The following is a 16,655-nucleotide window of genomic DNA, read 5'->3' on the forward strand; positions in this document are numbered from 1 at the left end:
CTCCAGGAGTTTCCCAACCTGGATCTGGCAACATTGACCCCACTTCCCCCAACAGTGGCTGGGGAGACTTGCTAACCCTATGCTCTAGAGATGGTGCGCCACCACTGAGGAAGCTGTCAGCATCATCTCAGCAGACAGGGGCACAGAGATGCTCTTTTACCCAGAGATTCTAGAAACTGAGCCTGTGACATTCCATGTGCAAATCTGCCACCGAGTGAGTGCAGGAGGCTCTCCATTCATCAAATGATAGGGCAACCCCATGCATGGATTTCTGTTGCATTAGGGTTGTCATCTTCAGGCTAGAAAATACCTGGAGATTTTGGGGGTGGAGCCTGAGGAGGGCAGGGTTTGGGGAGGGAAGGGACTTTGATGGAGTATAATACTAGAGAGTCCACCTCCCACAACACCCATTTTCTCCTGGTGAACTGATCACTGTTGCCAAGAGAGCATTTGTAATCCCACATCTCCAGCCAACACCTGGAGACTGATAACCGTAAGTTAGCATGCAGATCTGCTTTTTAATTGAAGTGAACCAGGGCATTTTTTGTAGCAGGAACTCCTTTGCACATTAGACTACATCCCCCTGATATAGCCAATCCTCTAAGAGCTTATAGGGCTCTTCTTACAGGGCCTACTGTAAGCTGTTGGGAGATTGGCTACATCATTTGGGTTGTAGCCTAATATGCAAAGAAGTTCCTGCTACAAAAAAAAGCCCTGAAGTGTACACAAAAGCTCAGGATGGGCAAACAGTGGACAGTGAGGGGAAAAAAACCTGACATGCCTTTGATGCAGCTGCCATTTGCTTTAATGGACTAGGATTTCACCACCAAGTCATGTTCCAGTAGGATGCTGTGGGGTGTGCAAGCGGAACCTTCCCCATTTGTGCAGCTTTATTTGCCACTGCAGGCAATAGGTAAGAAACCCAGTGCACATAAGAGGCTCTGAATTATGGGCAATATATATTTGCCAGCTGCTCTCTTAAAATATACCATCATCCAACATCCCACTGTAGTGCTGCATGGCTTAAAAATTGAAGGTTTATGTTCCTTTCATTACTAATAAGATGGGAAAATTGGAAGCCAGCCTTTAAAATATGTCTGCAGAAAAATATGCCTAGAGGCAGAAAACAGCTCCAAGTGTTTTAATCATAGGAACATCTATTATTACACATTATAAAAATACACGTTCCCAAGTCGTATTTATATATGTTTAGTGAAAGCTGTTACAGTACCATTCTAATGCCTCTTGTATGGAGATCTTGTGATTTGCATTTCTATTTAAATATATTCCTGAAGTTGCTCCTAAAACTCATGTGGATTTCATTATTTCAGCCTGCCATTTCCCTAACTATTGTGCAACCTGCTCCTTGTTGAAGTGGCCACAGTGGGGTTCTATATTTTTGAGACACCAACTTCCTGTATTTTCAGGCACCTTTGAGAGATAGGAGGAAACAGGCCTATGCCAAACAAAGACCTCAAATTGCAAATATAAACCCTGGAAAATAAAATACGTTTTACTGTACCTGTGCAGAATTGAATGTAGGCCAAGGCTGCAATTCCATGCACATTTGTTTGGTAGAAATCCCTACTGGATTCAGTAGTACTACTTAGTGCTGAGCTAATACATACAGCCAGGCTTCACAGGCAGGACTAGATGTTACTAAAGATGTAGCTCTGCTGCCAAAAACAGCGGTCCCTGGCCATGATCACCTGTAATGCATAGTAATGCAATGTGCAATGTCATGGGCATCATCTTACTGGGTACCGTATATACTCGAGTATAAGCCGAGTTTTTCTGCCCAAATTTTGGGCAGAAAAACCCCCTCCTCGGCTTATACTCGAGTCACTATTCTATCCGGCCTCCCCTCCCCGGCAGGGCTCCGGAGTGTCGCGCATACCTTCCGGCCAGTCCCAGCTCGGGGCGGGGGAAGCGGCGTCCGACCCTCGCCTGCTCGAGGCTTCTCCTGCTGCTCCACGTGCCACGGGCAGCAGCAGGAAGCAGAAGGCGGCAGCGGGCAGCAGGAGGAGGAGGAGGCGGCGGTGTTGTGCGCCCAGTGGCCGCATCCCCGCGCTTGGCAGCAGCGCCCCGGTCCGGCCTTGGCGGCGAGGGAGGGGGGGAGAAAGAGAGAGGCTTCGTGCGCGCGCCCCCTCTGGGGCACTGACGGGGGAGGCGCTGATGCCCTCTTCCTTCGGGCAGCTGGCGGCTTCCTACTGCAGAAGCCTCCCCCCTCCCTCCCCTGTCGGGGGGAGACGCCTGTGCTGGGTTCCCAAACGTGAAAGTCGGGGATGACGTGTGTGTGGTGCAGGGAAAGAAGGGGGCGAGGGGGCGCCCGGCTGCTGTGCCATTGAGAGCCGCGCTGATTCAGAAAAAAAGAGGCCCTCCTTTCCCTCCCTCCCTTTCCTCCCTCTGCACGCGCCTAGGTTGCCTAAATCAGCGGGCTGGGGAGGCCCTCCCCCTATCGGAGCGAGGCAGGGGAACGCAGCAATCAAGGTGTCTTTGTGCCGCTGGTGGGAAGCGCAGAGGGGAGGGGGCGGGAGGCCAGCAGAGCGGGTTTGGCGCACGTGCTGACGTACATCGACCCGGGTGTCTGTGGCGGAGGAACCGACCGACCGGGCGCCTGCGACGACGCGGCTGCGTTGGACTGCCAGACCCTGGGTGCGTTGGAGAGGCGAACCGGTTAGGCACGCCGAGGCAGCGTGAGGGGGAGGCGGGCCGACGACCGGCCATCCCGTCAGGTCAGGAATGGAGGGGGGTCACAGGGATCAGGAGGAGGGGGGAAGGCTGATGCGTTTTACAAGTCAAAAAATGGGAGACCCCCTCCCCACGAAGGGCTTGCTCTAAAACAAGGGCATGTATGCGTCTGTTCTGTTTCTGTTCTAATTTTATCTCCCCCCCCCCTCAAAAAAGTGTAAATAATAATAATAATGTAGATTTTAGAACTGGAAATATTCAGCCTTTGGTGAGCCAGGATCAGGACCGGTGTTTCCTGTAAGGTGAGTTAGCGTGAGCTGGTTCACAGATAGTTAGCCTCTGGCTCACACATTTTTGTCTTAGCTCAGGAAGTATTACCCCAGAGCACACTCATTTATGCAGTAGCTCACAACTTTAATGCCAGTAGCTCACAAAGTAGAATTCTTGCTCACAGGACTTTGCAGCTTAGAGGGAACGCTGATCAGGACCACTCTCCAGCAAGACTTTGGTGGGGCTTTTTTCCTCTGAAGCTTTGAGTAAAGAGCAATGCTGTTAGGCATTGTGGGGGTGTGGGGGCCAGTGTTCCAAGTGCAGAATGTAGCACTGTTTAGAGTCGCACTGGATCAAGGAGTATCCATCTCATGTTCAGCATCCTGTTTCCACCAATGACCAGGAAAATCCAGCCAGGAAGCCCACAACCTGGACACAACCTGGAGCCCACAACCACACACATAGGCTTATACTCGAGTCAATAAGTTTTCCCAGATTTTTGGGGTAAAATTAGAAGCCTCGGCTTATATTCGGGTCGGCTTATACTCGAGTATATACGGTATGTCTTTGCTTCTCCCTCCAATGGTACTTCAATCGATTATGCAGAGTGGGGAAGAATACAACAAGATGATACTGTGTCACACATTTCATTGCTATGTATTGCAGAGATAGGCAAAGAACTAAACACAGGGCTGCTGCTTTTATCAGCAGCCAGGCTTTTTTTGGGGGGAGGGGGGGAAGTTCCACCCAGAAATAGCAAAGCAACCACAACAATAAGAACCTGTCATCAATGAAGGCTCCTATAAATCTCAGAAAATAAAATATACTCTTGAATACCGAGGCAGAATGAAATCTAGTCTTAGGAGCAGTTTGTACAAGCCAAGGCTAGCCAGCACATTGGAAAATAGTGCACGAAGGTCAGTCTATAGAGTGAATGTCACTCTCTGAGCAGTGATGAATGCCAAGACAGTGGCATTACTGGAGGTGGGGGAAAGCATCAACCTAGAAGGCTGGCTAATCCGATGAACCACTTATTGGATTATATGAGACTTTTTTTCTCCTTCTGCAAGCAGGGAACAAAAAAAATGCATTTTACTCTCATTTTGCCTGGGGCAACTCATGGAAAACTGCCTCTGGATCTTTTTTGCCAATAGTCTTTTTTTTTTTTAACAGGGTTGTAATGCTCGCAGCTGTGTGGTTCTGGTGTTGAGCAATCTTCCCTTCCTGCCGTCCTTTTGCTATACAGTGTGATTAATCCCTTTTAGTCTGTAAGACTCACAACCTTGAATAGTTTCTCAAATCATATCCATTTGTTAGTGAATGTTTAGATCGTCTTCTAAGCCTATTTCATGGTTGTGGACTACAGCTGGCGAGGAAAGATTCATCAACTGTGGCAGAAGCCTCTATTTGCAGTTGTAAATCAAGGCTTGCGTTTGCAAGAATTACACCCGAGTTTTCCCCCACATTAATTTTGACGGTAATGATTCCATTGTTTTATCTTTCTCACTTACTGATCAGCCTTTGTCTTCATGCATGGCATGCTTGAGGGTAGAAATGAGATTATCAGTGTCGGAGTCTGCCTTACATCGAGTCAGAGAATTGGCCCACTTAGCTTGGGACCATCTACTGTGACTGGCAGTGATTCTTGCAACATTCTCAATCAGCCATCTTTCTCAGATCTGCTGCCTGGGATCTGTTGCTTGGAAATATCCAGGGCTTTTTTTGTAGCAGGAACTGCTATATTAGGGCACATCCCCCTAATGTAGCCAATCCTCCAAGAGTTTACAGGGCTCTTCTTACAGGCCCTACTGTAAGCTCTTGGAGGATTGGCCACATCAGGAGTGTGTGCCCTAATATACAAAGGAGTTCCTGCTACAAAAAAAGAAGCTCTGGAAATATCAGACACAGAAGCCAGGACTACCTGAAGACAAAGCATGTGCTCTTCCCCATCCATGTCTTTGCAAGAGAACCGACACTATTGCATGCAAATACGGTGAAAGCAACAGAATGGTGTTTTCCTTTCTCTGATTCTTCCTACATCTCACTTGTGCAGGAGAGGAATCGCTCACAATTTTTGTGGACAAGCGGAAGCTGAGCAAAAGAGCAGAGACAAGCGATCCCAGCATTAACAGTACCATGGTGACGCTGGAGACTCTGCACCAGCTGGCAGCCTCATACTTCATCGATAGAGACAGCACTCTGCGCAGGCTTCACCATATTCAAATTGCCTCCACTGCCATAAAGGTATGGGAAAGCTCTCTGGAATCACAGCATTCATGTTGTGTTCTTACTTGGTATGGACATTTGCACACACTCACATGTATGGAGAGTATATAGACAGTGTGTCCTACTAAATATGTCATACATTCCTCTGAATTCCCAGATTTTATTTTAAAAAGAGTCTTTAGGGTGCAGAAATACAAGAGAAAATGTGTGTGTGTGTGTGTATGTGTGGATTGCCTAGGAAGTGAGGACAACTGCAGGATTCTGGAGATCAGTCAATTTCTTCTTATCCAAATTCATTCTCACCTGCTGGTGGGTTGTCAACCTCCAGGTGAGGCCTAGAAATCTCCCAGAATTACAAGTTATCTCCAGACTTCAGTGATCTGTACCCCTGAAGCAAATAGCTGCTTGGGAGGATGGACTTAGGGCTGCCATCCTCCAGGTGGGCCTTGAAGTTCTCCCAGATTCACAACTTATCCTTAGACCACAACAATCAGTTTCCCTAGAGCAAAGGGCAGCTTCAGAGGACAGAACTTATATGCTATCCCTGTTGAGCTCCCCCTCACCAGACTTTGCCTGACCCAGGCCTCACTCCTCAAATCTCCAAGAATTTCCCAAGCAGAAGTTGGCAGCCCTAGGTGGATTTGGTATAATTATACCCTGCTGAGTTGCCTCCCCAACCCCTCCCTCTCCAGGATCCACCCCAACATCCCCAGGAATTTTCTAACATGATGTTGACAACCCTGCCTCTCTGCCCATCAGTTGTTCTTCCTGGGCTCATTGCTTCTTTTCTGTTTCTCTCTGTTGTATACTGCCTCTTTATTAGGCTAATCTATAAATCCTAAGTGTTAGCAGGCTTTGTGTAAGAAGAATGGGAAGTTTCACTTTTGTAGTTGATAACTTGAATTAGTGGTGGGCCTACATATCCTCTTCAAATTTAGGCCAGGACAATTCTAGGTCTAGATGCTAGGAACCTAGGTATGGGGGCGGGGAGTTAAGTATTTGCTACGTGTTTTCTTTCACGTTGACTGCCCTGGATTCCCCAGTGTTGTATTAACCATTGGGTTAAGAGTTGCAAGATAGCCAAGGTGGCCACTTCACTCATTGCATGTAGGCAAAGCTCAGAATACTATGGTAGAAGACCTTCTGGCAGTCCCCACCCCTGGTGCCCACTGGTGCCTTAAAGGTCAGCCAGAGAAAAAATGGGGCAGATATGCAAGCATTACACTGATGTGCAATACCACTTCTGGCAGAAACCAGAAATAATGTCATGACATTGGAGGCGATGTCAAGATTTGCCAAACCATAGAGCACTGGCCGCAAAGTCATGACATCACTTCCAGTTTCATGACACTGGTGCGCCTGTCCTCCTTGCTCCCAAAACCTAGACAAACTCAAGTTTGCCACTGAGTGTTTATTCACTGGTTAAACTGCAATGATGAGTCATGGTTTCCTGATGCAAATATATGTATGCCCATATGCCCCAACCACATGCTTTGCATTTTTCAAATGCACTTAAAATACCTCCTTAAAATGAAATGTGTGAAGCAGCTCTCTGGTGCAGCTTTTTATTTTTTTAAAGCCTGCAATCAACTTGGATTCTTCAGTTCAAAGTCTGGCTCTTCAGTTATGGAATACAGTGTTTCATTTTAAAACTAACAGCCTTCCTTGTTAAAAACAATACATTGCAAGCCTGCACAAGAATTCACGGATAATGGTTTCTTTGAAAGTTCTTTTGTACAGTTTTCCATTATTAATATATATATTTAAAAACCCTCATGTTCTCTCTTTGCTGTCTGATAACTAGCATCTAATTTATGTCAGCATTATCATCACCTAACATGAACCGAGCCATGCATTTGAGATGATTGGAAGGAATGTGAAAGTTCTATTTGTGGTGGTTCAGCTGTGAAGATGAAACACTTACTATGGTGACTTGCACTTAAATGAAGAATGTGTATACAGGAGACTCCCTGAAGCCTATTGCCCCCCAGAATTAAGATATGGGACTCAAGCTGGTAGGTTAAATTAGGGTTTTATTACTGGAAGATTTAGAGCTTGAATTTATTTAACCTTCATTCCCTAAGGAACAGCTAGCCTGCAGGGTGGCAAGCCCATCCTGGTCCAAACCTCAGCACTGTAGTGTGTTATGGCTTGTTTCTCATAGCATACACACCAAAAGAGGTGCTTAGATAGCCTCCTTCTGGTCACCATTAGGGTTCCTGGCAGCCAGAGAGAACCTGCATCCAGGGGTTTTTTTTTGTAGCAGGAACTCCTTTACATATTAGGCTACACCCCTCCTGATCTAGCCAATCATGCAAGAGCTTATAGGGCTCTTCTTACAGTGCATACTGTAAGTTCTTGGAGGGTTGGCTACATCAGGGGGGTGTAGCCTAATATGCAAAGGTGTTCTTGCTACAAAAAAAGCCTTGCCTGCACCAATTCCTGCTGGCTGGGAAGTTATGAGTGGAGTTGCCAGGTACCCCCTTGTGGCTGGAGTTCTCTCACATCCAGCTCACTGCTCACTGCTGTTGTGGCATCTGGTGGGAGAAAAATAAAGTAAAATCACTGTTGGTGCAACAGTGTTACATCACTTCTGTGGAGGCATGTCACTTCCAGGGAAAACCCATGCCAATGATGCCTTCCCACACCCCTACTCCCTAAGATTGCATCAGTTGTCAGTCATTGGCTGACAATACTAGTTATAAGAGATTGCTTGGGGTAAATGTCCCTCCACCTGTGGTTGTCCCCCGTTTGGTGAATAATGTCAAAGATCCAAATAATCCAAGAGTCTGTATCCAACATGCTCCTGCCATGTGTAGTGGAAAATAGAAGTGGGCATAAACAGCATTTTTTTTTTTTTTTTGCAGTTCGGTTCATGGCTGAACTATCCCATTATGCAGCTGGCTCTGTTTTACTGGGCTGTGCTGCAAACTGCCAAGAAGAGAGTAAGTTTTGACAGGTTCTTCAGCAAGCCTGATCCTCCAGCATTATGGAGCAGCTCCCAGAACTATGCAGAAAGATAGAGAGGGTCACCCAATTACTTAGCAGTTTTCATTACCTATTTTCAGGAATTGTATTGTGAGTCACAGCACTGTGATCAAAGTGTAGAGCTATTTTTGAGCTGCCTTGTTCCTGGATTTTGGAGTGTAAATTCTGACAGGTTCTTCAGCAAGTCTAAACTTCTTGAATGTTGGAGTTCCAAATTATCCACTCTTGTTTTCATAGTGGAACCCAATTCTTTTTTTTTTCAATCTGAATTTTGTACAGAATTTTGTACACATGCATTTTGCCACAGCATTTAATTTCTACAGTCCATTTGTACCCTTTCCTCACCATGTACTAATATGCATATGTACTGATAAAAAACTAGGGCGATTTTTTTTTTATGTGTTACATCAAAGCTAACTTACTTAGTGTCTCGTCAGCGTACTGGACTATGTATCTACATTGCTTGTAAGCTTTCCACTTGGGATGGACACCAACTAAAGTTCAAAATGAATTTTGGCTGGTTTGTGGCTCACGAACTGAAGAGCCACCATGAATTTTGATGAAGTTTGTGAACAGCAGAAATCAAGAGTTTATAGCTCAGCTGTTTGAATGGCTAGAAGCCATTTGAACCCCTACTTTATGCTCCCTGTGAAAAGGAGCAGGGAGTATAAAGCAGGGGTTTACACTTTAAATGTCTCATGAACTGATACGAACCAGTTCTGTTTGCAAACCAGCCTCCCAGTTTGTATTGGTTTGTGGTTCAGTTCATGGTTCAGCCATGAAACAAAATGCAAAAATTCGGTTTGTGTCCATCTCTACTTTCCAAGTTTTCCTCCAGGTTTTCCATTCTGTCTCCAAATACCACATCATCCCTCCATCAGATATCCAGACTGCGCACTAAACTCATTTCTGAATACAAAAGCAGGAAGGAGTTTCAGCATGAGAGTTCCTGAGCAAGAAAATCAGAACTGGTGCTCGTACACAGAGGTCATTTTGTAGAAAAAGAGGTGCTGGAGCTCATTAGCACAACTTATTTGCATATGCCACACACCCCTAACACCATTGAAAGATGTACTAAATTATATCAGCTCAGCATCTACCTTAAAATGTTTCTTGAATTACAATTGTCATAATAAAACCCTACTTCCATCATACTTTTAAATTACTTTCTCCTACGTGGCCACAGTGACATGGTGAAGATTTCCATCTGTCTACTTTATTTGTTTTGGTAATTTCCCCATTTTTTGTGGGGGGGAAATATTAGATAATTTGTCAATTACAGCCTAGCAAAATTCTCACAGGGGCTTTGAAATGGAGCCCAGAAGCAAGTATTTAGAGGAGTTTTAAGAAAGAAAGAGTACAATAAAATTTAGAGGTTCTGGAGCTCTGCTCCTGCCCAAAATGAGGCCTGTTCATACATCATCTCCTGCATGACACAGAGGTCCAGTTCTCTAACTCAGCACCTTTAAGGAGGCAGGACAAGATAGAGATCAAGCAAAGTAAAAACTGATAAAGACTGACTCAAAAACCTTCATAGGCTCACAGATTGCTACCTGTCCTATTCTGACTTCCTTGACACTTTCTGGTCTCTCTGAAGTCGCCTCTTTTAGCCAGAACTAAGTAATGAATCCCTGCTTAATACTTAGAGTTGCCAGCTCTGAATTGGGAAATTCCTGGAAATCTCAGCAGGGCACAATGCCATATAGCCTACTCACCAAAGCTGGCATTTTCTCTAAGAGAATTGAATTGTGTTGTCTTCAGATCAGTTGCAATTCTGGGAGACCCCTCAGGTCCCACCTGGATGTTGGCAGCTTTAGGGTCATGCAGTATTATTGAGGAGTCAGGAAATAGGAATGCATGAAGCTGGTGTATACTGAGCACACACCACAGTCCTGTCTGCTCTTAGTGGTAGAAACTCAAAGAAGGACACAATATAGGGTTGCCAGCTGTAGATGGGGAAGTGCAATGATAAGAGTCCACCCTCCAAAGCAGCCATATTCACGAGGGTGATGGATTTCTATTGTGTGGAGATCATTTGCAATTCTGGGAGATCTCCGGGTACCACTTGGAAGCCGCCAATCCTACCCATACCCTTCAGATTGCCACTTTAAAACCTGTGACAAACTTGTCTTCTGATATTGGGAAAGTCCTAAGCAAACATGAACTGAGATACATTGGACTCCGTGTTAGTCCCCTGTCCCCCCCCCCCCCCTGACAGTATGTAAGTATGTGTCAAGAAGCCTGCCTCAATTAATGTCCTGTATGAAATACCTTGATAGTGGTTCGGTAGACTTTGTAATGTATGCATTGCTCTCTTTGAAGCAGTTAGGTTTGTTTTCTAAATCAATGCTTATGGTGCCACAGGGGCCTTGTTGGCAACTTGCCGGATGCCTGAGGGCTATATTCAGTTTATAGATACATTTACATGAATGGACAACATGCTGTTTTGAAAACTTGAACATTGTAGCATTGCTGAACTTCTCTGCCCACTTCAGAAGCTTTTAAGAGTAGAAAATTCAGCTATTTCTATAATTAGGAGGCTTTTTATCATAGTCTTTTTAACTTGGTTTTTGAAGTCCAAACTATCTGATTTGAGAGAAATCCTTAGGTCCAAACTTTTAAAGATTTTTTTTTAAATGAATTGGGTCTGGGTCCCTGGACCAGACTCTGTCTCCCTGCCAGGGCCAGTTCTAGGTTTTGGGGGGCCCTAGGCAGACTCAAGGCCTATTAGTGCCCCCCTTTCTGCCTGCCTACCTGTATGCCCCCAGCAGCTCATGCACCTTTCCTCTGCCCACTCACAAGCTGTCCCACCAGCTGCAGTCACAGTTGCTCACATGGCCTGCTTACCCTTTCCCTGATGAAGTGGGGTGGTGGGGGCAGCTAGGAGTGCCACTGGTGTGGCCATCAGGAATGCTGATGCTTTGTGCACCACCCCCATGCCCTTCTCCAGCACTGCTAGGCAGCACATGCAGCTTGGAGCACAAGTGAAAACACACTCACAAGTAGGCAGTGGAAGGATGTGAGTGCAGGCATCAGAGGAGATGCATGAGTAGGGACTCAGCAGCAGTGGGCTTTACCTGAAACCATGGGCCCTGATAGCTATTCCACCTCAGGGTATGCTAACATTGGCCTTGCTCCCTGTGACCACATAGCAACTGTGGAGAACACAGCAATTTAAAAATCAAGGAGAGCCCAAATTCTCCATGGGGAACTGGAAAAATGGAAACAACTCTCCCAGCACCAGGGCTTCTTTTGTAGCAGGAACTCCTTTGCATCTTAGGCCATGCACCCCTGATGTAGCCACACCTCCAAGAGCTTACAGTAGGCCCTGTAAGAAGAGCCCTGTAAGCTCTTTAAGGGCTGGCTACATAAGAGGGGTGTGGCCTAATATGCAAAGGAGTTCCTGCTACAAAAAAAGTCCTGCCTAGCACCATTTTGTCATAGAACTTACCTTCTGCCCTTGCCATGATATTCTGAGCCCAATCAGGCTCTTCTTTATTTATTAGCAGGTGTTCCCTGGAACTCTTATGTGGTTATGGGGAGACAGGGTTGGGCCTGGGAATTCTGGATTCAACTCTTATAAAAATATCAGGTCTAATTTGGCTCCAACTCATCTCCTGATAATTGTCAAGTCTGCTATAATGTCTGAGTAGTTTAGAGCTAAACTTTGGTTCAGGAAAAGGATCCTGGGTAAAAACCACTCTGTATTCAGATGCTGCTAGCTCAAGCTCTCCTTCCCCCCCCCTCCCTTCCTTTGTTATGTAGCAATGCTTGGAACTGAGAATATGGGAACAAGATTGTGGTGCCTTCTCAGAGATAGCCGGTGCTAAGAAAGCGCCCAAGGCCAGACGGTGCTTGAGAACGATAAAACAATAACAATGTGTGAATGTGCCCTGCATAGAGTGCCCCCTCCCTCAGGAATCCCTTTGATGTGTACCTTAAATGTTTGCTCTTTGTGCATGCTCGCCAGTCTCTCAATCTGCTTCTACAGTCTTGCTACATGTTACAATAAACTAGAAACTTTTTTATCAAGAAGGTCTCGTTATTGAAACATCAGACTTGACAATAATGGCAAGTTATTATACCTATTATGCAAGCTCCTTGCATTTTGGGTGGGATCCAGAGGAAGATTTTTGCATTTGCAAGTGGAAATGCACTAAAAAAAACCCTCCAACTGCTCTGGAAGCTTGCTTTATGGGGTGGAGCAGGCACACTGACCCACAGGCCCAGTTCCATTCTGCACTCCAAGTTATCAGCAACCATCTAAGTCTCTGCCTAGCAATGTGCCAGTCTCTCAGCTTTCCAGAACTTCAAATGACTTTTTCTCTCCCTCTCACCAATGCCACCACCTGGCCTTTGTAGAGATTATCTACTAAGAAGACCAAGACTCCTAGCTTCCCTTCCCTGCATTAGTAACTTCCCAATCAACTGCCCCCATACACATATTCTCAATTTAGGAGCAGATTGGTCAAGGGAGGGCTTCTAGTGTCCTGGCCCCCCGATGGACCTCCTGATGGCACCTGGGTTTTTCTCTTTTTTTGGCCACTGTATGACACAGAGTGTTGGACTGGGTGGGCTATTGGCCTGATCCAACATGGCTTCTCTTATGTTCTTAAAAAGATATAAACAAGAAATTCCTCTGTCCCTCACTCTGTACGTTTCCCAGTAGATCTAATTCTAAAGCAAGCTCTTTACTTTAGAAGTTACAGTGTTCAAAAAGGTTTACCTTACCATAGATTCTTTGATTAGACCTGCATCCCTGAACACTCACCCCTACACACACCGTTCAACTTAAGTTAAACGGTGTGTGTAGGGGTGAGTGTTCAGAAAAAAGTCCGTAGGAAAAAGCTCACAGTCATTAATGCTCACAGGGAAAAAGCTCACATAGAAAAATGACCACACAGATAATTGACCACATGTTAAACTTATGATATCCCAATTTGCATTTTAGCTTTCACAAGTAATTGTGTGCCTTCTATTATAGCCAGCATGATTGATTGTGCAAGCAAAATTGCACTGAGTTTGTATGTCTGTCTGTGCATCACTAGATCCAACCTTTTTGGCTGTGTACTCATGCTTGACACTTTCTTCTCCTTTGTAATGTATAGGATGCACTGTTTATAAAAATAAAAGAGCTGTAAGGAATATTCAGTCATGTTCCTTAAATAAGTCTTTACAGTCTAAAACAGATGAAGAAATTGCAGCCCTTGATATATTTGGCTGTGGGTTTTATGTATTTTTGGTTCTGCATTGCTCCACTCTCTCTTTGCATACACATGTCCTCTGGAGTCCCACTGCATCGAGGGATCTGCAATCTATTTTTACTATATTCTTGTGCATGATTTCACATAGTGTGAGGATTATCCACTTTGTACACCACAACTATAGAAGAAAAATCTCATGACCCAGTGCAATTCAGAGTACATGCACAGAGAATGCACAATGTTACAAAGAGCAAATATGGCAGAGCACAGAAAAACAGCAACAGCAGAAACAGGTGAGCTGGAATCTGACAGGTCACTCATTTTTTGGCAGAGATCTGTTGCCAAGGCAACAAATTCCACTGCATTATACCTTTAGGTAGTGTGTACATCCCAAGACATGACTTCCTGTGCAACTTCATGCTTTGGGGTCTGTCCTGCAACTTCCAGATATTGAGAGTATCAATTTTAAGCTGTTACAGGGAATTGATCTGAAATTATTTGCTGGAGAGAGGGTGCAAAGAGATGAGATCATTTACAGTGGCATCCTAGGAAAGCTAATGGCTATACTATGACTTACCAAGCAAAAAAATGAAGATGCTGATGTTGACTTCTGAAACCATAAATTGGTTAGCTCCTACAGACCGAAAACAGATTGTCACCTCCTCTCTGTCTTAATGTGACTGACACAGCCTGCCAAGCACAATTTCTTTCTAGAGTGTATGAGTAAGATGGACACAGAGAAAGATATTCTTATCTTTAAAACTTTTTGATTTGGGGAGTCGTTTTATGCACTGTTATTTTGACATTGTGAAAACATTGGGTTGGACCCAACTGTTCAATGAATGACAACGGATTCCGTGCCACCATCTCGTTCCAAATTTGGTCCCCTGTGCCATAGTATACCACATAGTGCCTTCGCTACTGAGTTTACAGCATACACCACCAGTTACGACCACCCCTGCCCACAATATTCTGCTTTCTCCCTCCCCTTTTGCTGTTGGGAGCCAGCCAACCTCACCCAGCAGACAGTTGAGGCAGAAATTAATGGATTTTTCAAATCAAACAGGAAATCAAGGGGTTCCGGTTCCAGTCTTGGGGTCAAGGGAGTGTTGTTGTTGTGCTCCATCTTATTAGTAAAACTTCTGTTTGCATTTTTCGATTTTCTTTTATCTAATGTATTTTTATATATTATCTGCTGTCTTTGCTGACTTGTAGTTTGCTGGCTTGTTATTAATCAGGCTCACAGCCTAAGCTTGTTTAGGCTTCAGTCTGTTGACAAGGAGTGTTATGCCTCTTAAGCTTGATGAGCTTGTGTTTGGGGCCGGGGAGAAGAGAAGCTAGCCTTGAAACAGGAAATCTGTGCTTGTTCTCCAGGGCTTTTTTGGGTAGAAAAAGCCCAGCAGGAACTCATTTGCATATTAGGCCACACCCCTGACATCACAATTGTTTAATGCAGGGCTTTTTTTTGTAGAAAAAGCCCAGTAGGAACTAAGTTGCATATTAGGCCACACTCCCTGACATCACCATTGTTTCACGCAGGAACTCCTCTGCATATTAGGCCACACCCCTTGACACTGAGCTACCCAGAACTGTGTTCCTGCTAAAAAAAAAAACACCCCCCAAAGCCCTGGTTCTCATATATATATATATATATATATATATATATATATATATATATATATATATATATATATATATATATATATATATATATATATAGTGAATTTATAGTCTGCCCTTTCCCAAGATGGGCTCAGGGCAGATTACAACACAATAAAACAGTTAAAATCGTACAATAAAACAGTTAACAATTAAACAGTTAAAACCATTAAATAGAATGAAATAAGGCAGCATCGGTGGTATAAACTTCATTCAAAAACTGAGAGACAAGACTCATAGGTGTCTTGAATGTCAATTATCAACAGTGTCGGCCTGGTCCCTGGTTATCAGGATGATAGTCAATGCAGTCAGTGCAGGGAGGCCAATTAGATGGTGTGAAAACACCTGCCTGCCTCAGCCAAAAGCCTGGCGGAACAGCTCCATTTTGCAGGCCCTCTGGAATGGTAGTAGTTCCGGTAGGGCCTGAATCTCCTTGGGAAGCTGATCCCACCAGGTTGGGGCCAGGACAAAAAAGGCCCTGTCCCTGGTCAAGGCAAGCCAGACATCCTTTGGGCCAGGGATAGTCAGAAGATGTTGGTTGGCCGATCATAGTTGGTTGGCCTCTGGGGCTCATATGGGGAGAGACGGTCCCCCAGGGCCACCATAGGCTGGATGTAACTTGATGACACTTTTCCTCATTGAGCTGATAGATGCGGACATTAACATCTCTTCCTAAGAGACAACATGCTCTTTTCCCCGCCTTGTTTTTTAAGCCTAATGCAGCAGGAAGGAACATACAGGTAACTGGCTCATGAGAGTATACTGGAAGATGTGGCTTGAGAGGTTAGAGGTCCCAAGATTGTGAAGGGCTTTAAAGGTGAAAACCAGCAATTTGAACTGGTCCTGGAAGCAGATAGGCAATCACTCCGTACACTTGACACAGCTCTGGCATTATGTGGTACAAACTGCTGGTCCTAGACAGGAGTCTTGTTGCCACTTATACCAACTGATCCTTCCAAGATGTCTTCAAAAACAGCCCCACATACAGTGAGGTGCAGTAGTCTAATCCAGAGGTTGCAGTAATGGATCACGTATCTCACTCTGAGAGAGTGAATCTCTGAAAGAAATCTAAAGCAGCAAAACTTAAGCACCATGTAACAAATTACCCATATAGACCAGCATGCTGTTCCAAAACTTCCTTTTAAAAGAGCCTTGGCTATCCCTCCAGGACTTCAAAAACAGAACCTTCCTGTTTCATGTGCAGATCTGAAAGGGTGCATACTTATGTATTTTCCTCACTAGAAACCTTGGGGATACCACCAGAAATCCTGACTTTTCTAATGCTGCACTCAATTGCTAACAATACTCAGTGACTTGAATACAGCAGGTGGCACAGAAAATAGTCTAAAGAGCTCCATTTTACCTTTCCCCCCATTCCTTCCTTCCCTGGCCTTTGTATATTAGTGTATTTATGAGAAATTCATTCAGACTAAAATTTCTCGGCTGAAATATGACATTCGGCACTATATTGATCTCTGCATGCTTGGTGGAAGAAATAAATAAAGGGCATTAATTTAAACGTCATAATTTACATCCTCAGTCACCGTGTAATTGTAAGCCTCGTGGATCTGCAAAGGAAACTAAATGCACTTCTAATAATTTGGAGGCTTTGCCGCT

General features: G+C 44.7%; 1 protein-coding gene across 3 annotated transcripts in view; it reads left to right on the top strand.

The window, feature by feature from the left end:
* The window catches only part of BRINP3 (BMP/retinoic acid inducible neural specific 3), a 372,579-nt gene that overhangs the window by 217,856 nt on the left and 138,068 nt on the right, over positions 1-16,655 (top strand). For all 3 annotated transcript variants that reach the window (XM_060232385.1, XM_060232384.1, XM_060232383.1), the window contains exon 4: positions 5,015-5,205. In XM_060232385.1, the coding sequence (XP_060088368.1) occupies positions 5,015-5,205 (191 nt within the window). The remainder of the gene's footprint in view (positions 1-5,014; positions 5,206-16,655) is intronic.

This window comes from Heteronotia binoei, chromosome 2, assembly GCF_032191835.1.
Source record: "Heteronotia binoei isolate CCM8104 ecotype False Entrance Well chromosome 2, APGP_CSIRO_Hbin_v1, whole genome shotgun sequence".
In the NCBI taxonomy this organism is placed as follows: domain Eukaryota; kingdom Metazoa; phylum Chordata; class Lepidosauria; order Squamata; family Gekkonidae; genus Heteronotia; species Heteronotia binoei.